Source organism: Mesocricetus auratus, unplaced genomic scaffold (assembly GCF_017639785.1).
Source record: "Mesocricetus auratus isolate SY011 unplaced genomic scaffold, BCM_Maur_2.0 Super-Scaffold_100676, whole genome shotgun sequence".
NCBI lineage: Eukaryota > Metazoa > Chordata > Mammalia > Rodentia > Cricetidae > Mesocricetus > Mesocricetus auratus.
In genome coordinates, this window is record NW_024429266.1 from 88,935,896 (window position 1) to 88,960,330 (window position 24,435).

A 24,435-nucleotide genomic window follows, 5' to 3' on the forward strand; every position below is an offset into this window, starting at 1 on the left:
TTCCTTTTTGTCTGTCGCCTGGTTGGCTGGCCCCTGGCACCTCCTCCTCTACCTCCGCCTCTCTCTGCCTCTGTTGAGCTTAGATTCCTCCTCCTCCTTAATGTCTCTCTGCCTGGAAGTCCCACCTGTACCTCCTGCCTAAATTGGCCATGTAGCTTTCTATTAGACCAATTACCTTAGGCAGGCAAGGTAAATAAATGCAACACGTCTTTACACAGTTAAACTAATATCCCATGAAGGCCTAGTCCTGCTTCTTGCTGTAGGCATGGCTTTGCCCTGACCTCCTGCTCTGCAGGCCCCCATCTCTTCACCATTGTGGACTCAGCTCTGGTGACACTCCTCCTAGGAACAGGTTCCAGTGTTTTCAGTAAAAACAGGTTTCTTCAGAACTTGAGTCTGCGCAGACAGACCCATGTCGCTTGCCCTGGTCACACTGTGCCTTTAACTTGAAATTACCTGAGCCACATTTGTGCAACCATTGCACGTTTGCTCTTTCAGGCACTGCCCTTTGTCTGCTTGGGGTGTGGGGAGAGTACAGTTATATCTTGCATGACTTGGTGGCAGGGATTTGGCTTAGGAATGTTATTAAGAGGCTGCGTTGCTGTTGTGGGACATACTGGCAGACAGCGCTGGTTGGGTTGGGCCTAAGTGATGCACCTGAGTGATGTCACCTTCCAGGACCCCGGTTGTCCGTTGTGTGTGGTCAAACAGTGAAGGGAATGTCACATGCTGTGTAACTGTTGGATGACAGAGAAGCAGAGAACTGATTTTGGGCAGTGAGCACCAGGTCGTACAACCAGGAACCTGTCAGGAGCTGACCTTTCACCTTCGGGCTGTCCTTTCCCTGCCTTGACCACCACAGAGGGACCAGGCTCACACAAGTACTGGGCAGTTTAGCCTCTCAAGAGAGGACAGGAAAATGCTGGCTCTAAGCAGGCAGATGGAAGGGTCCACTCCTGTCTTTGCCTGCCATTCCAGCTGAGCACTGTCTGGGGCCTTTGGCCGCCTCTCACTCTGTAGAGCCCAGAAGCCATTACCAGCACCCTCGAAATGTGCTACCAAGGTTCAGGTTACTACCTGTGTGTTGCCCTGATGTGTGCCCTCGTCTTTAGGCCACTTCAGCCCTTCCATTCCCCATTTCCTTTCTACCGGAGCACCCCCACTTCAGTACAGCCACCCCCAAAGTCCGAACACACCAGGAGGTGAAGCCAGATCCCCATCACAGGCTGAGGTCTGGCCTGCAGGGCTTTGCCAAAGCCCTGAGCTTGATCGAGCCTTCAAGGGTCCCCTCACTGTATCACAGCTGTGCACCGAGGCAAGAAGAACGTGTACTTTGGGAAGGGCCTAGCTTTGAGATTCATCCCTGGCCCCCGGCTCTCTCTGAGATCCATCTTAGTAACTGCCGTGGTCCCGGGCTGCTCGCCTGGATCAAGACGCATGGTATCTGCAGGAGGTAAAACAGAGTAGCAGAATTCTAGGGAACCTATGGTTTGTAGAGACTATGGGTTGGGACAAGCCCTCGTGGTCCTGGTTTGGTTGCTGCCTGATTTGGGGGGTGACATGCAGGTCACCACCTGCCCTTCTGCCTTCTGAATATAATAGAGTAAATGCAGCCACCTGCCTCAGAGGACGGCTGTACGGAGTCCCACAGATAGACAGGTGCCTCCTCCTCCTCCTCCTAATTCTCCTGACCCTCCCCCTCCATCATTTTCTGAGACAAGGCCTAGCCTGGAACTTGCAATCCTCCTGCCTCAGCTCCTGGGTGTTAGGTTTACAGGCATGTGCCACCACGCCCACCTCCGCTTTCCTTTTATACAAAGGTACTTTGGATATTTAAAAACACGAAAGACCTTTTATCAGCTTCAAGATACAGACCTTTGTTATTTTTTAACAACTGGACCCCTTGTCCATAACGGTGTTTTCATTTTTGTTTTTAGAATTAAGTGCGCACTGGTAATATAAAGATACATCCTCACTGTGAGCAATTCTCGCAAGACGTAAGGAAAATGCGTGCATATAAAACCGTGCGCTTGTGTTGTCTTTGTACTTCCACCCGAGGCGTAGCTGCTGTTAAAACATTTGCCTTAGGTCTCTCCAAGCCTTTGTGTGTGCATTTGTGCCCACCTGCAGGAGCTAACTCACCCCAGCAGAAAGAGCCCATGCAGGCCCAATTACATCCTCCGCTGTGGCTTGCTCTAAAAGGATATTTAATAGCCTGTCCCTTCTGTCCCTTTAGTGTCAGCTCGGGAAAAGGTGAAAACAGGAAGAAAATCCCCCAAATTGTAGAGCATAATACAGAGGATGCAGGTCTGTGAGACCGAATCCCAGGCTTGTCTATGACGGCCCTGCTGCTGTGACCCCTCCTGCACACAGTGGGTACTCAGCTCACCTAAGGAACAGGACAATAGTGGCTCTTTAAGATACATAAATTGGAGCCCCACCTGGGCAAAGTGGCTCTGTTTCTTTTTGGCAAATTTCATTTCCAAGAAGCCAGTGCAAATGAATGTTACCGGGCAGTTGAGGGCTATGAGTGGGGAGCAGTTTGGGTCTATGGCATTGTTTGGTATTCCCTCATAGTGCCCCCCAAACCTCCCCGGTGTGTGTGTGTGTGTGTGTGTGTGTGTGTGTGTGTGTGTGTGTGTGTGTGTGTGTGTGTGTGTGCCCCTGTGTGTGCATGCATATGTGAGTGTATGTGCACGTTTGTGTGTGTGACATAGGTGGCTCATTGGACCACATCATATGAATGTAGCTCAGGTATTCTGTTTCCACTTTGCCTCCAGGAGCCCGTGTTCCCACCTTGGATACCTCAGTCACCCACTGCCCCCATCCCTTGGTAGCTTCATTCCAGGCACTCGGCTTTTCAAAGCCCTTTCTCTTCCTCTTCCTCAAGCTGTCTTGAGTTGACTGATGTGTGATTGGCTTTTTTTGTCAAAAGAAAAGCAAAGTCCAGCCCCACTGCTCTTCCAGAGGTCCTGAGTTCAATTCCCAGCAACCACATGGTGGCTCACAACCATCTGTAATGAGATCTGGTGCCCTCTTCTGGCCTACAAGTGTATATGGAGGCAGAATGCTATATACATAATAAATAAATAAATAAATAAATAAATATCTTTAAAAAGAAAAGAAAAGTCTTATTTACAACCTCAGTTCACTAACCTGCCTACCAGAACCCACCCAGGGGAAGGACTGATCTGACATTTCAACACCAGAGGGCGCCAGTAGTTAAAGTGTGCTGAATAAGTTAGTTGCCTCGGGGCAAGGGAGTGCTGTCCAGGGTTGTTGGGCAGGACCAGAAGAGGTGCATGTTGATGAGCTGGGATAGGCAGAAAGCCAAGCAGAGGCAAAGACCTGGGCTGTGATCATGCTCAGGCCTTCTTAGAGTTCTCTGGTCCAGACCCAAGGGCTACGGTGGGCTTCTCCTCCTCCCCCACCACATGTCCCCACAGTGATTTCATCCTGGGACGTCTGTTCAGCTGGAGGTTCTGTGCTGTGCACACTCCAGGCCAAAAATCGTGCTCTATGTGGCAAGCCAGATGCCAAGCTCCACCTGCTCAGTTTCATTCTAGAAGCAGGTTCTATTTTTTAATTGCTTTACAGACCTTAGATTTTTAGGGATGTTTGGGTTTCAGAGCAGAAATGTAGAGATTCCCCACAGAGCCTTGTCCCCACACCTACACCAACACACCATTGTCGTGTGACGGCCACAGTTTACTTTAGGGCCTAGGGTGGGCATCGAAGATCTGTGAGACTGGACAAGTGTAGGGTGACGTGCTTCCAGCATTGCAGCACAGGAGGCAAGAGAAAGACATCGCTACCCTAAAAGTTCTCTGTGTTCTGCCCACTCTTCCCTCCCCTTAAACCCTTGTGTTGCTCCTATAGTTTTGCCTTTTGCAGACAGGAATGGTACAGTGTGCAGCCTTTCAATTCTATGCTTTTATTTAGTAATATGTGTTTAATAGTCTTCATCTTGTTCCGTGGTTTGATGTCTTTCTTTTTAAGGCCAGTCACTAGTGAAGGTCATTTTCCCACCTTTAGAAGCGCTTCTTAAAGGCATACACATTTGGAAGATTATAAATACAGCTGCCAAAACCACCCATGTATGTAGGTAGATTTTTCTCTCCTGCCTGCCAGGTCCCAAATGACCACATGGAGACTTCTTAATAATTATGAGAGCTCGGCCAATAGTTTAGGCTTGTTTCTAACTAGCTCTTGTAACTTAAATTAACCCATTTCTATTCACTTACTTTTTGCCTCATGGCTTTATTACCTCATCTCTGTAGTGCCCATGCTGCTTCCTCTGAGTCCTGGAGTCTCTTCTCGATCCCTCCTTCCTTCTTCTGGGCCTCGAAAATCCTGCCTAGCTATTGGCTGTTAAGCTTTTATTAAACCAATAAAAAAGGTACCTTGTAAAGATAGATCTTTACAGTGTACAAAATATTATTCCACAACACATGAGCAGGTTTTTGATGTGGACATAAATTTTCAACTCATTTGGGTATAGTGACTTCCAGGTGTTAGATTGTGTGTGGTAAAGAAAATGTTTTATTTTGGAAAAACAAAAACAAAGAAACAGCTGAGCTGTCTAAGTAGCTGAAATGGCTGTGCCACCCTGTGCCACCCTCCCCCTGCCTCTCAACTATCAATGAATGGGTGCTTTTACATCTCACATCTTCACCAGTATTTGATGTTGTTGGTGTTTTTTTGGATTTTGTCCATTTTGATATTAATAGGATGATGTAGTGGTATCTAATTGTGTGTGTGTGTGTGTGTGTGTGTGTGTGTGTTTTGCATGCACATGGGTATATGGGTATGCATGCCCGTGTACACATATGGAAATGAAAACAGGACTTCAGGCATCTTCTTTTATCACTTGTCACCAAATTGCCTTGAGGTGGGGTCCCTCTCTGAACCGGAAGCTCACCATTCTGTCTAGACAAGCTCCCAGGAGCTACCTGTCTCTGCTCCCCAATGCTGAGTTCACTGGAAAATGGCAGCCATGTCCAGATTTTTACTTGGTTGCTAGGGACTTGAACTCAGGTCTGTGTGCTTGTCGAGAAGGTGCTCTTACCCACTGAGCCATCTCCCCATCCCCTCTGTGCTGCTAGTTTTATGTCAACTTGACACAAAAGGGGGGTCATCAGGGAAGAGGGGGCTTCTATTGAGAAAATGCCTCCAGGAGGTCTGGCTAACGGCAAGCCTGTCAGGCAAGTGATGGATGTGGAAGGGCCCAGCCCCTTGTGGGTAGGGACAAGCCTGGCACTATAAGAAAGCAAGCTCAACACGCTGTGATGAGCAAGCCAGTAAGCAGGACCCCTCCACGGCCTCTGCATCAGTTTCTGCCTCTGGGTTTCTGCCCTGTGTGAGTTCCTACCTCCCTTTCCCTCCATGATGAGCTGTGCTGTAGAAGTTAAGCCAAATAGACCCTTTCCTCCCCAGGTCGTTTTGGTCATGGTGTCTCATCACAGCAATAGGAACCCTAACTAAGACATCCTATAATTGAATTGGTGATTCCCTAATGATACACAGCATGCACAATACCCTCATATATTTGCCATCTGAGGATCTTTGGTGAGGTTTCTGCCCACATATTTTGTCCATTTTAATTGAATTGTTCAGTTTTGCGTAATGTCTGTTTGGGGTCCTAGGCCTTAGTAAGGGACATACTTTGCAAATAGATTTCCTCAGTCCTGTGGCTTATCTTCTCCTTCCATTGATGGTGTCTTTTGCATTGCAGAGATCTTGGATTTTAATGAAGTCTAGCTTACCACTAGTTTCTTTGGTAGGCCAGGTCTTTGACATCATATCTATAAAGATAAGTATACCCAAGGTCATCCAGATGCCCCTTCCTGGTTGTTTTCTGGGAGCTAACATAGTTTTGCATCTTATATTTTGACCTATTGTCCATATTGAGCTCACTCTTATAAAGAGTGTAAACTCTGTGTCTGAGTTGAGGGTTTTGTTTGCCTATTTGCTTTGTTGTTACATGTGCATGTCATCTTTACCATTTGTTGAAAGAACTATCTTCACTCCTTTTATATTGTCTATGTTCCCTGGTCAACTATTGAATAACTGTGCTTTTTGCGGGCCCCTTTCTGGGCTCTAGGTTCTGTTCTAATGTCCACTTTCTTCTTTTGTTAATTCCATACAATCCTGGTTACTAAGACTTTATAATAAGTCTTAGAATTAGTGTCTGTCCTCTGACTTTGTTCTTCTCAAGCATTAGGTTGACTGCTCTGGGCTCTTTTGCCTTTCAGGAATCAGTTTGTTGGGATTTTATCGAGTTTATGAGTCAAGTTCAGAAAAGCTGGGCTTATGACCACATTGAGCTTTTATATCAGTTTCCTTTTCCATTGAAGAGATAAGACATCATGGCCAAAGCCACTGATAAAAGAACACATTTAATTGGGCTCACAGTTGAAGAGGGTTAGAGTCCACGGAGGCGTAGTGGCAGGAACACCTGATAGATCACAGTTTGATCTACAAACAGGAAGCAATGTCTTTTCAAACCTCAAAGCCTGCCCCCAGTGGCAGACCTTCAACAAGGGCCAATCCTTCCCAAACAGTTCCGCCAACGGGAGAACCAAGTGTTCACTCATGAGCCTAGAGGTGTCATTGTCATTCACACTACCAATGCTTGCAATCCATAAACATGGAGTGAAGCTCTAGAAATTTAACCCTTTAGTTTTTTCAAGTCATAATTTTATAGTGGTCTTCATATGGATGTTATGTATTTTGCTTGATTTTTGTATAAGTATTTCATTTAGGAGTGCTAATTTAAATGGCAATTGCTTTAGTTTTAAAATCCATTTATTCATTGCTAGTATATAGGGAATTGATTGACCTTATTTTATATTAGCACTGTATCCGGAACCTTATTATAACCAATTATTGTCTGTAGGAGAGTTGTCTCTGCATCTCTCTTTTCCTCTCTCCCCATCCTCCTTCCTCTTTCCTTTCTCCTTCTTCATCCTCTCCCTACTTCTTTTTTCTCTCCATCAGTTTCTAGTCTTTCAAGTTTTCTACAGACCCATTTGCATCTGGAAGACAGCATTTGGTTCCTTCTCTTTTTGGTGTGCACTCCCTCTGTGTGCTGTGTCTGTCCGTCTCTGTCGTTTAGGATCTCTAGAACAATGCTGGAAAGGATTAGTAAGGGGAGGCCATGTTCCAAATGTTGAGCCCGATTTGCATGCCTGATATAATTCCACTAGATCATGACATTTAATTCTCTGCTGTTAGATTTAATTCACTGTTAGATTAATTTTGCTGTTGCTTTGTCGAGGAATACTGTCGACTATTTTTTATCGTTTTGCTGAGAGTGTTTGCATAGAAGATCTTACTTTGTAGTTTTTCCACTGCCTTTTCTAGTTTTGGTATTCGGGCTTCATGATGAGTTAGGAAATATCTCTTCCGCCTCTTATTTTCTACAAGAGACTTTAGAGGATTGGATTTTCTTCCTTCATTTGTTTTGTAGCCTTAACCAGTGAATCAGTTTGCACCTTGTGACAGAGCACTTGCCTGTGCCGCAGGAGGCCCAAGGACAACAATTGTTTTTCCTCTTTCTCTGTTCCCTCTCCCTGCCAAGAGGCTCAGTGATTTGCTAAAAGATGCAGCTTTTTTTCTGAGTTGACTTTGCATTTTCAATTCAATTGATTTAGTTTTATCTTCTCCTTATTCTGAATTTTACATGACCTTTTTTGTAGTTTCTTAAAAGCCTATATGACTGGTTTAAGGTCTCTCTCTCCTAACATATACACACTGCTGCTATTAATTTCCCTGTAAGCACTGCTTTGGCCGAGTCTCATTCACTTTGAGAAGCTGTACTTTCCGCTTTAATCAGTTTTCTCTTGGGGGGTCTTCCTGATTAGTTGGCAGTGTGTTACTCATGATTCTCCAGTTGTCTTTCTGTGACTGATGCCTAGTTCCAAAATCTAAAATCAGACAGTGTGCAAGCACTGTCAACATTGTTGGAATAAAATTTAAAGGTGTAGCTTGGCCGTCCTACAACGTGAACTCCCGTTACTTAGAGCAGATGCTCTGAAGAGGATCGCCTCCTGTTTTGTTGCACTGTGTTTCCTTGATGTTTTTACTCCCTTAGAATTTCAACTTCTGTGTAGAAGTTAGAGATCCTCTCACTTTCCCTCACAGCAGGGTAACAGTTTGTGTGTACTCTCCGATGACACAGTTCCTCTCTGATTGACATTTTGGTTGTGAGTCTAGCTTTTAATGGCTGAACCATCTCTTTGGCCTGTTTTGCCATTCTTTTTTCTTTTTTTTTTTTAGATTTATTTATTTATTACTTATACAGTATTCTGCTTGCATGCATGCCTGCATGTCAGAAGAGGGCACCAGATCACATTATAAATGGTTATGAGCCACCATGTAGTTGCTGGAAATGGAACTCAGGTCTTGTAGAAGAACAGTCAGTGCTCTTAACCTCTGAACCATCTCTCCAGCACCCCTGCTTTCCCATTCTTAAAGCTGTAGTTTGCTGTGATGATTGCCCTTCTCCTGGACCTCATCCATCCAACTATTGTGGAGAATTCCCAGGAAGAAGCCCTGATTTTTGTAGTGCAGCTGTTTTGGGTTCTTGACATGGCAATGAGGAGACAGGTGTTCTAGTGGGAACAGGCTAGGTAGCTGGGCGATTGTCCCTACTTCCATGGCTCCAATAGTCTGGAACTCCTGCCACCACTTCAACTCTAGCCTCAGACCCATTGTAGGCACGGTCTAGCCTTGGTTCTAAAGCCTGCTGTCCATTTGGTAGCACTGGACCATTCCTGACATCACTGGCCTAGCATACAGCATGCTTGCAGCCCCAGAGGTGTAGTACAGGGATGGATGTCTCTGCAGCCATTACTCCTCTTGAATAGCTATCGCCTGCCCATGCTTGAGCTCCTGCACCCAGTTGCATTCACGTGTACCTCATCTACCGGTCTATGACAGGCCAGAATGTAGAGTCACGTCTTTCAAAACAGTTAGTTTTAAGGCATTCTATGGCCCAGCATATGGTGGGTAAACTGAACGCTTCATGTGTGCTTGACCAGTGTGTGTCTTTTTGTTGGGGTGACATAATCAATAGAATCAACAATATCCAGGTGATCTTTGCAGCATTCAGTTATGTCCTTGGTGATTCTCTGTCTTCATGTCTGTTCCTCTGGTAGCTGAGCATCGAAGTCTCCAGCTCTAATAGCAGGGTCATCAATTTTTTATTTCATTTACTGGCTAGATCTTGATATTCTCTTGCTAGGTGCACACATATTAGGGATTCTGTCTAGCTGGTGAGATGACTTGTTTAATTACTGTGCACTGTCCCTCTTTTACTACATTGGCTTTCCTTGTTCTAAAAATGTCTGTATCTGAAGTTGATGTAGTGTGGTACAGGAAGCAGATTCATTCCAGAACCCTCATGGAAATGGCAAGAGATATGACCAAGAGCCCCTATGGATACTGAGAACTGCAAATAGTACCAGACTCTATATATGCTCTGTTTCTTCCTATAGTATACCTATAACAGAGTTTATAAACTAGGCACAATAAAGGCTAATAACAATAACTAGTAATAGGACAGAACCCTTGTAACAGTCAGCTGTCAAGTGCCAGTATCATTTCTTTGCAGTTTGGGGACATCACTGAGTAAAATAAGTGCTGTCATACCCTGTGTGATAGTTTGGATTTTAAACATCTCCCCAGAGGCTTGGGCCACTGTAGTGGAAACCTTTAGCAGACATGTTTCGTTGAACTGGCTTATTAGCCATAGTTTCTGGTTTGATAATTCCAACATCCTTGTCATGTCAGAGTCTAGATCTGTTGCTCCATCTCTTCAAAGTATTTTACATGTTTCATTATGTTCTGTAATTTGTCTTCTTGGTAACCAGATGTTGTATCTTAGGTCAGAGGAGGGGCAGTAAGTGCTCCATGACATAGTGTCTTATAGATAGCTTGTACCTATGGAGTGTAAACCCCACAGTGCTCCTAACTCCTCTGACCTCAGGTAAAATAGGATGGCTGGAGTGGTCTGGACTTCAAGTTTCCCCAGAGTTAGTTAGAATCTGATAAAACACAGCAATAAAACTCAAACAAGTCTGGGTAAGATCAGCAGAAATGCTCTGGCCTGTTTTGGGGTTCTTTGTTTTCTTCTGGCCCCGTTGAAAGTTGGCTGAGCGGCTCCTATGACTACCAGGGAGCTCCCTGGATCATGTGACCCACAACAGAGTGGTGTAGAGACCATATTTGTGGCATCCATTTGGGCCTAGAATCAAGCATAGTCCAGTGAAAACAAATTGGTTCTTACAGAGGCAGTGTCCTACACCCTAAAGGAAATGTAAATGTGACCTCTGCTTGTTCTTATTTCATGTGCACAGGAAAAGCGTGTGCGTGCACGCGTGCATGTGTGTGTGTGTGTGTGTGTGTGTATGTGTGTGTGTCTATATATCTGTGTGTGGGGGGGTGCAACTAAACATCTTCCATACATTCTCTGCAAGGTGGCTGACAGATGACTGTAGTTCTCTTCATTGGGATGGGTGATGGTTTTTACTTGTCCATTTTTATTTTTCTTCATTTCCAACCTCTGTCAGATAAACATGCAAGACTTCTGTCATTGGGTGAGGGTCACGTTTTAGGCACAAGTATTGGATGTCTGTCCTTACTGTTTCCTTACAGTCTGCAAAATGAATGTTCACCGTCGATGTGAGACCAACGTGGCTCCCAACTGTGGGGTGGACGCCAGAGGAATCGCCAAAGTGCTGGCTGACCTCGGCGTCACCCCAGACAAAATCACCAACAGCGGCCAGAGGAGGAAAAAGGTAGGGGCCACTGTTTGGGGAGCTTTCTCTGGACCTGCTTCTGAGAGTACTCCAGAATGGGGGTGTGAGATTCCTAGGTTTAGACTTCTTGCTCAAATAATCAGAATATCGTGTGTGTAGAGAGATATAAAGAGGCCAGGTAACATGGAAGTCTCATTATCTCTCACAACTAGGGGGTGGTAGAGCAAACCTTCAGAGTTATGTGTGGGTTAGGGAAAGCTTGGTGGTAATTTGGTTTCCTACATTTCAGTGAAACCCTGGGTTCAACTCTCAGTAACACAGCAGAATAAGAAGTTCACCAAGAAGGCAGGGACCTTGAAGTCCCTTCTAGAAAAAGCATGGCCCCCTAGACCAGCGGTTCCCAGCTTTCCCAATGCTGCCACCCTCTAATACATTCTCCATGTTGTGGGGGCCCCTAAGCATGTAATTACTTTCATTCCTGCTTCATTACTGTAATTTGGCTGTTGTTGTGAATCGTAATGTAAATATCTGTGTTTTCTGATTGTCTTAGGCGACCCCTGTGAAAGGGTCACTTGACACCCCCCCCCCCCACACAGACCAGTTTTTTCAGACAGCAAGCCATGGTCTGTGCCAGCTCTCGAACTAAGTTGACTGGGAAATACTTAAGGACACATGGCCTTCTTAAGAGACCAAAACCCTATATATCCATATGGCCTTCCAAGTGTCATTAGGGACCACTGGATTTTCTAATGTATTGTTTTGACCAGTCAGAGCCTAGAGATGTAAACAGAGCTAAAGGCATCTCCAGTGGGCTCTGCTTCAGCAATGACACCCAATCTAGAAAACTCAAGAGGCCTTTGGAAAATAGGTTATGAGAGAAGCAGAGCTGTGTTATCCAGACAATCGATGCTGATGTGAGTGGTTAGGGTGTGGCCCCACCCACCAGGGGCCAAACTTACCCAAGCGCTTTTCTAGAAGAGCAAGTCTGCCTGTAGGTGCCTCACAGCCTTCATCCCTCAGTGTTCTCTCTGCACTTGGCCTGAAGTACCCTCCAAGGAGCCTACGCTTCTTGCACTTCTTGTTAAACCTACCAGTGTCTTTTCCCTGGTGCCCCCAGAAAAGTCTTTTGCCATTGGTGAGAAGGACCGGATGACCGTCTCTCCTGTCTTCCCAATGAGCAAAGCTGTTTTGCAGGCCTTTCAGAATCCATCCTCTCCCTGTAAACTGTGAGGCCTTATATATGGGGTAGCTTCTCTAGGTTCTGCAGGTTGGGGAGACAAAGAACAACACAAACCCTTTGTTTGGTGCCCCAAGGCACTGGAGTTGCAAAGCAAAGTGACACTAGCCAATAAGTGTCCTGAAGAAGCAGGCTGGGCAAGTGCCAGTGCCCCTCCGATGAACACCAGAGAGACACGGCGCGAGACCGGCTTTCCCCTGCTGGGAGTATGACTGTCGTTCACTGCCAGGAGAGGTTTAAAGGGAAACACTATGCCCTCTCTCTTCCATGCATTTACACAGACTGTGGTTCCAGTGACAGGTGCTGTCTACTGCCTTGCATTTACAGACTTGAGTTTGTGGACTCCCGATGAAAAGGAATGGAAAAAATGTAGGGACAGGTGGAGAACAGGCCCAAGGACTGTCATCCAGCTATAGTCACTGCAGTGACAGTCCTGATGCAAAGCTGGAGAAAGCCAAGTGGTAGTTTAAGTTGTGTGGCAGAGAAGGGAGTTGTGTTCTCAGTCTGCAGGCATCTCAGAGGCTTTGGTAGAAAAGATCCTTGGGAAGACCAAGAGAAGAGGGGTCAGAGACCCATGTGATCTCCATGTTCACGCCGGCACTTAAGCTGGACATGCCAGCCCCCATTCCAGGAAACAAATGTCACTGGGGATCTTCTATTAAAATGTGCCAACAGACTTGACTACACCTGAGAATATTTACACTTAGCATCTGTCATGTGTAGTACTTCGAGGCGGCCACTAGGGGCAGTAAGAGTACCGGAAGTCTGAGTAGAGAACCCTACATACACGATATGCACTGGCAAATGCAGTTATTGACATAAAAGTGGTTAAGATTGCCAATAAACACCAAACAGGTGATAGAGCCGGTCAGTATCCCACTGTGTTGGTGAGAGAACCTGCCTTGTATGGACAGTTGTGAGGGTAGCGATGGGGAGAGGAGTGTGGGGGGAGGGGGAGGGGTGTTGTTACTGAAAGACTAGAGCAGGGCTTTGCCTTAAAAGGTCACCTGACTTTGGAGAGAATAAATATTAAGGCAGTGGAAATCTTGCATGTTTTGTTTTCTGTTGAATTGGCCCACGAAACCCTGCACACCCGTTCTCCGTTTGGTGAATGCTGCTGTGCCCCTCGTTACAGATCTCTGTATGGTCTGACGTCACCGGCTTCCTTTCTGATGACTCTCCCATCTTCTGTCCTCTCTAGCTTGTTGCTGGTGCTGAGTCGCCACAGCCGGCTTCTGGAAACTCTCCAACTGCAGATGATCGATCCAAGTCAGCGCCCACCTCCCCTTGTGACCAGGGTGAGACTCTGGGGTTTGCCCCTAACCTCTTACCTCACCACCTGTTAATCAGCGAAGCCCGCAGACTTACGGGTCGGCGCACACCGCTTCCTTGTTGGCATGGTGGTCGTCCTTGCGTGCTAGGAGGCTCTCTTGAGGGAGCTAGCCGGAAGTTCCCTCCAGCCTAGGGTTAGAGGCGTGTGTGATGCTATGGTTTGTTATTCCCTCATTTCTCTTCCGGGTTTCATGTGTAGACAGGAAGGAAGTCTTGTTCCTTTGTCCATCACTCTGGCCTTCTCTCTGGACCTAGGTGAGTCTGCTTGCTTCACAGCCCTCCCCTTAACTCTAACCAGGGTACCCCAAGACTTCAGATCTGGCTGAGTTAAGGGGAAGGTCTCCTCTCCCGTTCTTTGGATGAGCAGATGGGGATAGAAGGATGAAATTTGAGAAGCAGGGGGGAGTCAGCATTGGGCCTGACTTTCCTCTGGCTACACATTGGGTGTCTTTCCTTCTGACTGGATAAGCTTCAGACAGCAGGCTCTTCATGCATAATACGCATAGGAATAACTTTACAGAACCTAAGATGCTGGCACTATGCATGGGTTTCTGTCTGAGGCCTCCCTGCTGGTGACAGATGGGTCCCAGACATCCCTGGAAAGAGCCATATGTACCTGGGAAACAGAACTAGCCTCGCAGCATGGTGGTTCTTCGGTGTTCTATAGCCCTTCACGTGATCCTTGTTTCTACTGTCTCACCTGCATCGACTCTATCCTGGTGCTCAGTCCAGGTAACTGGCTGGGAAGTGGAAACTCAGGGTTAAACATGCTTGTCCTGAGGCCAAGAGCTAAGATGGTAGCCAGGCCAGGCCAGGCCACTGCCTCTCCTGTGCTATGAAATCCTCACTGGAGGTTATTACTGTGGCATGTCCCTTCTTATTTAGGAGTGGGCAGAACAGTGTTGATGTCATCTTCCAGTCTTGAGACTAAAATAATTGCCCTCAGCTCATCTTCCTGTGACCCTGGCTTACTTCCTATGTCTTTATTTCATTCCAAGAGAGATTTCACCCATTCCTAAGTAACCAGCTTACAGATTCCATCCTGGGCCAGTGGAGATTTTGCAGGTTCCCCCTTTTCATGTCAAAATATCCTGGAACTTCAAAGATATGGAGGACCACAGTAGAGTGAACCACCCACGGTTCACATTCACCCGTGGTTTCCAGGCCCGTCTCTCGACTCGTGCTGTCTGCCTGGGCCTCCCGGGGCCTTTATTCAGAGAGACTTACCAGGCCAGGCAGGTACCATGTTTCCTTACCTGATATGAGAACTAATGGATGGGAAACTCTTTTCATATGCGTATGTGGTACTTATATATAACTACCACAAACTGGAGATGGTTCAGGCTCTGTCTCTCTTCCATTATAGGACATCTTCCTCAAACTTTAGGGTTTTAGGTCATCTGTGTTCTATCTTCCAAGATGCTTTTAGCAACTGAGGCCTGATGAGACAAAAAGTCATACTTTGGAGTGAGTGACGTAAGTAGCTAGGCAGCTGCTGAATCTGTCACCACGGGAATATCTGTAGACTAGGATGGTGTCCTTCCACCCCAATATGAGTTCACTCCAGATCCTCTGCATGACCCTTGTGACTAAAGACCTTCTGGACAGGAGGCAAAGGCCTTGCTACCCAGAGGTGCTGCTCACTCATCTGTCTTCATTCCAAGGGGCAAACACTCTCTACTCCTGTCTGTGACCCCTGTTACTCATGAGAATCTTTTACAGTAGGATCATGTCTAGATACCCATTCTACACAGATGGATACTCATTTTGGTGGATGTGTGTCTAGCTGTAATAGACCCTCTTCAAACAGAAAAGATCAAAGGGCCTCCCCGGCACTCTCATCCCTAAGTAATTTGGGTCACATACTCCAGAAAGCTGCAAGACCATCTCATAGTTGTGAAACTGGACTGTAGAATTCCTGCCCCATCAGAGATAAATTGGTGACATGTCATTGTGGGGAGCTCTTCTTTTGTTAATGATAAGTCTGTGGTTCATCCTTTGAGGTAGCTCTGTGTGGGACAAGTACTCCGAGTAAAGCCAGCATCAAGGCCGAGTAAAGACCTTTCGAAGACAAAGGCTTCCTAGTCCCTGCGAGTGAATGATTCTGTCACCAGTGATGATTGTGAGCCTGGCTTCTGCGTGTTTGTTCTAATCTTCAAAGGAAACTTGAAGGGAAGGGAGCCTGTCGCCTCTGAGTCTGCAGAGTTCCAGGGAACCCATAAATTCTCACCCACACTTCCAGTCACAGTCAAGGTTGCTAGGATGCCTTCAGAGACCTTGGGTGGCAGTGGACCCTGCCAGTTCAGGAACTTTGTCCCCCTCCCTCCTCTCTCCAGACTCGTGCCTTCTTATACATTGGGCACCAAAGGAAATGTGTTGGACAGATGAAGGGGCCTACAGGAAGGTGTCCCTGGATCTGCCCCTATGAACAACTGGAGGGGGCTGAGAGCTCATGGGTTCTCCATATTGAGTCTTGACATAAAGGGCTCGTGAGGGGTGTGCTAACCTAGCGTCTTCCCCTCCTTGTCCCTAGAACTAAAAGAACTTGAAAACAACATCCGGAAGGCCTTGTCGTTTGACAACCGAGGAGAGGAGCACAGGGCATCCTCATCTGCCGATGGCCAGCTGGCAAGCCCAGGCGAGAACGGTGAAGTACGGCAAGGCCAGGCCAAGCGCTTGGGCCTGGATGAGTTCAACTTCATCAAGGTGTTAGGCAAAGGCAGCTTTGGCAAGGTCAGTGGCACCCGTGTGTCATGGTGCTGCCTTGTTGTGGGCAGTCTGGCCTATTCTTGTCACCTTTTCCCTCCTTTTGGAGTGGAAATGGGCTAATGCCTGGCTGATTGGGACCCCAGTCCTGCTCTTTGGTTGGTTGTGGGAATACGGGCACTTTCTTCTCTGTAGCATTCAGTTGTTCTCATGTGTCAAATGGGCAAAGTGGAGGCAGGGAGGGGCACGCCGAGGGGCTTCTGTGCTTGGCACGTGTGCCTCTTCCCACTGTGAGGCCCCTCCTGTGCAGAGAGCCACCTGGAATTCTGCTCTCTCGGTAGGAAATCCTTGGGCATGAACCCTCAGCCACTGTCCTCAGTGACCTTCAGTGTCAGAGCAAACCTTACCATGTAGGACTTCGGGAGCTGAGTGTCCTTTGGCTGATTTTCCTGGAGCTTACTAACCGTTCTGCTCCTCCTCTCCATGTGACAAATGAACTGGAGAATCCTGTGATGGATCCAGGGCCCCTGTCCCTGAGGACATTTTCCCTGCTCTCCACTGCCTCAGACACCCTGTGGGGGTTGTGCCTTCCAGTATCCCCAGTGATGGGCTTGGTGAGATGCAAAGATGTGACTCTAGAAAGACAAAGAACCCAGGAAACTGGGGCACATTTCTGACTGCCCCCTTCTTCAAGCTGTACCTGGGGCTTAATTGGAGTTTGGGGACCTTTTGGGGGGACCTTGTGAAGCAGAGACCTTGCTTGGGGACCAGACAGCGCTAGGAGTCGTGTGCTATCATGTGTCCTGGGCTCTGGGAAGCAGTGATCCTAAAGTCATCCCAGGCAGAGCTGAAGGCCTCTTCCACCATTCCAGAGCAGCTCTGAGGGAAGGCTCTGCGAAGCCCCCAGGCACAGGGCCTGCTATGCAGACACTCACCTGTCCCTATCTGTCCTGAGATCAGCTGGCAGGGGGGCCTGGAATTTACTCAGATGGCAACTGCTGAAGCAATCACATTCTTTTAAAACTCTTTTAAAACTTCTGCTAAATCAGAAGCAGACCCAGGACCCCTGGCTTACTCTGAGAGCAGGGCTGGGTTTGAGTTTGAATAAGAGTCTAGGGAAGGGAGCATGGTCAGAGTTTCAAGGCTTGCAGGTGATACAGGCAGCATCAGAGTTCTGAGGACTTAACTAGATTCTTAGGCAAACTTGAAGCTGTCTCAATAAGGTTTAAGTCAGTTTTACAGGCTGTGTTGTATGGGGTGGCAAGTTCCTTGGGGTATGTTCTTTTCCCTTTGACAACGACATTACAGTAGTTTACTTCAGAGTCATCCAAAAGGAGAAAGACCTGGGACTGTGGGAGATGAATGAAAATACCCTTTGATGGGCAAATGTCAAGAAAGTAGACCTACCCATCAGCAGTCAGGGGAAGGAATTGTGTTTTCACCTGCAGAGCTGTGGAAAGACACTAATAGCAAACACAGGGCAGGTTTAAGTACACAAATATTCAGGAAGAAAAGTGACAGACTGTCATGGAGGAGGCATGGAACGCTGTCTAGAAAGCAAGAGGTCTGACTTCATGATCCTATGTGTACCGGCTTAGGGGAGATAACACAAGCCAGCAACTAGCAGGAAGAAAAGGAATTCTCCCCCAAAGTGACTCAATTAGAAAATAAATACTCCAGAAAGTTTGACTGCAAGTTGAAAACAGAATCAAGATGTTATCTCCCACTTGCTAAGTCAGAGAAAGCAAACAGGCAAACAAAAAAGTTGCTAGTATAAGTGACCTGGGCTCATACTAAATCTATGGTACACACTAAAGTGTCCTACTGGGTGTGTGAGTATACTAAATCTATGGTATACACTAAAGTGGCCCACTGTGTGTGTGAGTATACTAAATGTATGGTACACACTAAAGTGGCCTACTGTGTGTGTGAGTATACTAAATCTATGGTACACACTAAAGTGACCTACTGTGTGTGTGAGTATACTAAATCTATGGTAAACACTAAAGTGGCCTACTGTGTGTGTGAGTATACTAAATCTATAGCACACACTAAAGTGGCTTACTGTGCATATAGCCCCCTTAAAAATCAGGAAATGTGTTAAATATTTAACCTTTTAGGTCCAAGAATTTCTATCTCAAGGATGGAAGGCCAAGGAAAATTTTAAATTGTGTCCAAAAGCTCTCAGCGCAATTTATATAGAATTTAATTTGGCGTAGCTTAAATTCCCAAAAGGAGGGAGATAGCAGAAATAATTATAGTGTTTGTACTCTGAATATCAACAGTCATGGTAACCATGGTGACCTTGTAGGAAAAGCATAAAATGCTGCTGCTTCTGAAAGCCCTGCATTTGTGTGTAGCGTGGTGGGGCACACCTATACTATCTTCACTTGGGCGGCTGAAGCAGAAGTGTCATGAGTCCAAGGCCAACCCGAGCTACCTAGTGGGGACTGTCAAAAGAAAGGGAGAAAGTGTGTGTGGTGGGGCTGGGAGTGAGAGGAGAGGGGTGAAGGGGAGAAAGAGACGTATTTGTTCTCTGATAATTACAGTATCACTAGTGCAGATGAAGATATGAATAGTTACTTAACCCCTGTACATTGAACGTCTCTTACCTGAGCACTGCGCCGGAGATTAAAAGAAGAAAAAAGTTTAGTAGCTGAATTAGGTGGGGTGGATTCCCTAAACATTTAGAACGCTGATTTCCCAAACATCTTCACTCAAAAATGAAAGGGAACAGGCCATCGGCGTTTAGATATTTGGCATCATTTGATTCCACGCATAGGCTGACCAGATGATTCGGATCTGCTGCAGGTCATGCTGGCGGAACTCAAGGGCAAGGATGAAGTCTATGCTGTGAAAGTCTTAAAGAAGGACGCCATCCTCCAGGATGATGACGTGGACTGCACGATGACGGAGAAGAGGATTTTGGCTCTGGCACGGAAACACCCCTATCTAACCCAACTCTATTGCTGCTTCCAGACCAAGGTATGCTTACAGAAGGGGCCTGTCTTGGGTAGGATTGTGGAGCATAACACATAGCATCTTGATTTTGTCTGGTACCAATTTTTGGCCATTGGCATGCTTCTTTATATGGCAGAGTGAATTTTATCCTTGTGGAGATAGGGATGCGTTTGGACATAGTCTTCTTGGAGGGGCATGGGACTTTTCCGTCTAGAGTGCCCTTGTGCAGGGACAAGAAGAGCAATAGTGCATCTTGCAAAAATGTAGCTTCACAAAACCAAATGGCTAGCCCCAGTGTTGATTCCTTGGGAAAAAAAAATACAACAGGTATGGTGTGTACTCAGCTCTGGCTCCTAACTTTTTATCAACAGTCAAATCACTTCTGGGTTGATTTCAGCTCAAAAGAAAAGGAGCAAATGCTACCCTAGTCCTTCTAACTTGTGTGATGTCATAAGAGATGCCAATCTATACATGTTTGGAATTCCACGGAGAAAATGCAAGCATTTTAAAATTTACCACCTAGGTGCCTGACCTCCAGCAGGTGGCAGTAAAGGGCCGGAGATCTGTACGGACATCATGGAGGCCCCCTCTTCTGATTTGCTATTATTCTTAGGGAGGAAAGGCACATTTTCTTCATAAAATTCTTATTTTATTTTCCATTTTGGGGGCATGTGTGGGAGAAGGTCTTCTAGGATGCATTATGGATTTGTAGTGGTTGTCTTTAGAAGGCAAAGACAGTATGGATCTAGATCCCTACCTCTTCCTGCCTGGAGCTTAGGTAGTGACTGGTTGCATTCAGAATGAGCAACATGGGTGCTGGAGCTGTGTGTGCATGTGTGTGTGCTCGTGTATATGCACGCGCGCACATGCACATGCTCTTGCACACATGTGAGATGTCTGGCTGTCTGGCATACTTGTCACCATTTTGTTCTCGGTGTCATTCTCCCTGCTTAGAATTAAGAGAATTCATCATCTTGTCACTCAGAAACCGTTTATTCTGTCTATATTGAGTGTTTTCCGTATGCTAGGTCCTGGTGAACAAGACCCCATGCCTGCCCTCAGAAACTTTATGGTCTCTTTGGTACAGTTCCCTGGGCTGGTCCTGAGAACCCTGCTTGTTGGAGGAACTTTAAGAACAGAGGCCTCTGAGGCCTTTGCTTCTGTTCCACAGTCTCAGTACACATTTGTTTATTAGAGTTCCCCAAGAGTCCTGCAGTGTGAAAAGAGATTACCTCAGTTTTATCCACTATTGCTCAACTTATTTGGTCCCTAACCTCATGCCCCCAACCCCCACCACACACCTAGTCCACATTGAGCAACGCTGGCCTAAGGGGAGTTTCCCCACCCGCCGATCTCTTCAGAAATGAGAAACACCTGAAAACTGTCCCTCCATTCTGTGGCTTCTCCTTCAGGGACGCCAGAGTTGCTTTCTCTGTGAAACGTCCTCAGAGAGCCCCACTTTGTAAGACTCATTGCTTTCCCAAGCAAGCCTAGGGTATGGCTGGCTAAGCCTCGCTTTTCTTTCAAATGCGTGTTGTGTAATTCCAGACAGGCGGGTGTGAGTTCATGTGTGTGTACAAATGCAGAGTCCAGTGTGGCAGCAGAAGCCCAGAGTCGGGTTCAACTTGCTTCCCCCCACACTAGAACTTAGCTGTAGTGTTTTTGTTCTTGAGATGGGACCTCATTTGGAAGCTCAGCTCCCCCGAGCCTGAAACTTGTGGCGGTCCTGTTTCCACCTCTTAAGCCTTGACATTCCAGGCATGAGCCACCGTGTCCGACTCCTTTAGAAGTTAATCCAAGGCGAAAGAGAAATGTATCAGGTCCCATGTGTCCTTATTGTCCATGGTACTTGTCATTTAGGCTCACGTTCAGTATGTGCTTTCTGTCACAATCAGATGCTTGGAAGTTTCTTGAGTTTTGTCTTAAAAATAATAATGACAATAAGACTCATTTACTTTAGTTTTCTCTTTCTACCACTGAGAAAATTGTTTCAGAGAAGTAATAGTCTTTTTTGGGGGGAGGGTCGGGTGGGTATGTATTTGGGGCCAGTACTAGGGTTTGAACTTAGAGTCTCATGCATGTTAGGCAAGAGATCTGCCTCTGGGAAATGAGTAGGAGGTTTTATCGTCCACAGGCAGTACATGTTGGCAGTCAAAGCTGGTACCTCGTCTAGCCTCTGGGATTGGTCCTCCAGTGAGGCCTTGATCTGGTGTGACTGTCCGCTGTGTCTGAGCCAGCTAAGGGTCACACTGATCTCTACAGGACCATCTCTGACTGAGGTGACTGTGTAGGAAAGGAATCATGTTACTGCTCCTTCTATGAACTCAGAGCCAAAAGGTCAGGAACCTAAAAGAGCCAGGTCTAGCCGTGAAGGCTCTGTGGGGCTCCTTTATATGGTGGCTCTTCGAGAGCCACAATTGGAGGCCTGCTTGGTCGGTAAATGAGAAAGGGTGATGGATCCTCAATGCCACTGTTTTCTACAGCAAGCACTCACTGAAGAATGTCAAAGCCAAGGTTTCTCTTTGGAACACAAAGCGGCATTGAAGAATGCCATGAATTTTATTTATGGCCAAAGAAATGGACTGTCATGGTTTTGAGGGTCTGGGTGGCTGGAGGGGAGAGAAGGAACTTCCTCTACAGTTCAGAGATACACTAAGGGGAAGGCCAATGTCAAGTAGTCACAGGAACAAGTTGGCACCTCTTTTAAATATCATGATAATCTTTAATCTTTAAATGATAGTCTTACTACATGACATTGATTTACTAATAAAAAGAACTCTATGAAGAATCATATCATAGACCATGTCTTAGTAAGGTTTTATTGCTGTGAGGAGACACCATGACCATGGCAACTCTTATAGAGGAAAACATTTAATTGGGGCTGGCTTACTGTTCAGAGGTTCAGTCCATTACTGTCATGGTGGGAAGGATGTTGGCACACAGGCAGATGTGGTGCTGGAGGGGCAGCTGAGAATTCTGCATCTGGATCCACAGGCATCAGGAAGAGACAGTGAGCCTCCAGGCCTGACTTGACCTTCTGAAACCTCAAAGCCTACTCCCAGTGGCACACTTCCTCCAACAGAGCCACACCTCCAGTGCGTCTGTGGGGGCCATTTTCATCCAGATCACCACAGACCCCAAATTTAACTTTTAAAAACTAACTTGTCAGGCTGGAGAGATGACTCAGTGGTTAAGACCACTGGCTGCTCTTCCAGAGGACCCAAGTTCAATTCCCAGCAACCACAAGGTGGCTCATAGCCATCTATAATGGGATTTGATGCCCTCTTCTGGCATGCAGGTATATGTGCAGATACAGTGCGCACACATACATAAATAAATTTTTTTTAAAAATCCTGACTTGCCCTTTACTGGCCAATAGTCATGGTTTTAAAGAATGGCTGTTATCCTCCTAATTGAAGTAGATGTTGGGTGTGGGGTCACCAGCAGAACAGATTCTCATGGGTGACTGGGTCTAGAAACAGGGACTTATTGCCGGCTCCTGCAGTAATTAGCACTAAGTAATCCTGTTCTGGGTGGACGCTCAGAAGAGGGCTTGGAGCTGCTATCCATCAGGGTCCAGTGCTTTTGAATGGTGAGATTTGGGTAGGACTGGGAGCTGAAGGGCAGCTATGGTCCATGGTCAGCTTTTAGTCTTGCTTGCATGTTGTTTTTCCTGAAAAAGTCTGGTTCTTCTGCCCCTAGGTGAGCCTCCATGTGGGGATTTAATGAGAATGATCCCTTTAAACCCAGACATTTGGATGCTCGGTCTCAGGTTGGTGGCAGTTATGAGTATTCTTTCCTGCCAGCCTGGGTCCCAGCCTCCTGGAGCCCCAAAGAAGCCCACGAATGCTGTATTAGTTATAAAGCTGTTGGCCGTTGTCTTGGGCTTCCTATTGGCTAGCTCTGTCTTAATTATTAACCCATCTCTATTAATCTACTATTTTCACATGGCCTTATCTTACTGGAGAGATGCCTTCCTCACATCTTCTCTTCCCTGGGCTCACATGATGACTCCTCTCTGTCTGCACTTCCCAGAATCCTCCTTGTCTCCTAGTCCCACCTATCTTCCTGCCTCATTGGCCACAGTGCTTTATTCATCAACCAAGAAGAGAAACATATGTACAGAAGACATCCCCATCAGGTGGCGCTGCTTGAGGAAGTTTAGGAGCCGAGTGTGACTTTTTGGGGAGAACTGTGTCACTGGGGGGTGGGCTTTGGGGTTTAGAAGCCTCTCTAGTGTCCTCTCTCTGCTCCCAGCTTGCAGTTCGAGACCTGATCCCTCAGCTTGTTGCGTCTGCCAATGTGTCTTTGCTCTGCCATCATGGACTCTAACCCTCTGGAACCATATGCTCAATAAACTCTTTGTTCTTGGGCTGCCTTGGTCATGGTGTCGGGGTTTAGTATATAGGAAGACACAGCTCTCCTAGAGACTGCTTTGAGAACTTGCTGGTAAACTATGCATAGCTTTAAGCTGTGTGCTGTGCACAGGTTGACTGGTAGGCTTGGAAGAGTGTAAATTAAGGGACTGTGTCTTACATGGCAACCAGGGGTGATGGCTGGGCAGACCCATTGGATTTAACAGTGATGGTTCAGTCAAGTCTGGTGGCTGTAGCCCATTGAATGGCCAAGCTAAATTCAAATGGTGGCTTGAGATTTTTCTATACTAAGCCATTCTGTTCTTGGTGAGTGTTCTTGGTGAGTTCATAGGCTCTGGAAGATGAGGTGCAAATGAAATGCCTCCAGCATTCCAGTGGTAGTGAGAATGGGCAGCTAGGCTAGTCAATAAGGCCACAAATTACATTTCCATCAAATTCAGCCCTTGTGTTAGACTTGAGCTCCCGCTGAGTTGTGTGCCTTTTGGTTTTCTAGAGAACCTGAACCAGGCTGGGGAAGCTACAAAACTGGGCCTTGAAGTAGGGCTAACATCTAGAAGAAGGCAGGTGCCAAGAGACGGCCTCAAAGTTCTTTCTAGATTTCATTTTGACATCTCCCCCACACTGGGCCTCACAATTCCTGTGTCCTACTTCGTTGTAGACAAATGGCCCAAGGAAATAGGTGAAGTTCAGGGGGAGGCAGGTGTATGCTGAGAAAAGAAGAAAAAGAAATTCTTGGAAAGTCAGAGGCTGAAGGGACAGAGACAACAGTGCTGTGAGGCGTCTTTAGGTGCTTGAGGTGCCATCCTCGGCTCTAAAAGACATGGCCTACTCCAGGTTAAAACTTGGTGGAGAAGCTACTTTTTCAGAACTTGCCTGTCCCGTTGGCCACTAGGGCTCAGAGAGCCCCTAAGAGGTAGATTTGTTTTGATTTTGTGGTTAACAGAAAATTAAAATCCCCAGGTCCTTTCAGAGTCTCTGTGTTTGGATTTTTATGCTCCCCAGTTGCAAAGCCACCCTTTTCAATCGGATCCCACAAAACCCAACTGGGACAGTTTCACCC

At 46.6% G+C, this 24,435-nt stretch overlaps 1 protein-coding gene across 3 annotated transcripts in view; it reads left to right on the forward strand.

The window, feature by feature from the left end:
* Prkce (protein kinase C epsilon) overlaps nt 1-24,435 on the forward strand; it is a 507,468-nt gene that overhangs the window by 324,285 nt on the left and 158,748 nt on the right. For all 3 annotated transcript variants that reach the window (XM_040737388.1, XM_040737387.1, XM_040737389.1), the window contains 4 exons: nt 10,660-10,802; nt 13,202-13,298; nt 15,866-16,065; nt 18,850-19,023. In XM_040737388.1, coding sequence (XP_040593322.1) covers nt 10,660-10,802; nt 13,202-13,298; nt 15,866-16,065; nt 18,850-19,023 — 614 coding nt within the window. The remainder of the gene's footprint in view (nt 1-10,659; nt 10,803-13,201; nt 13,299-15,865; nt 16,066-18,849; nt 19,024-24,435) is intronic.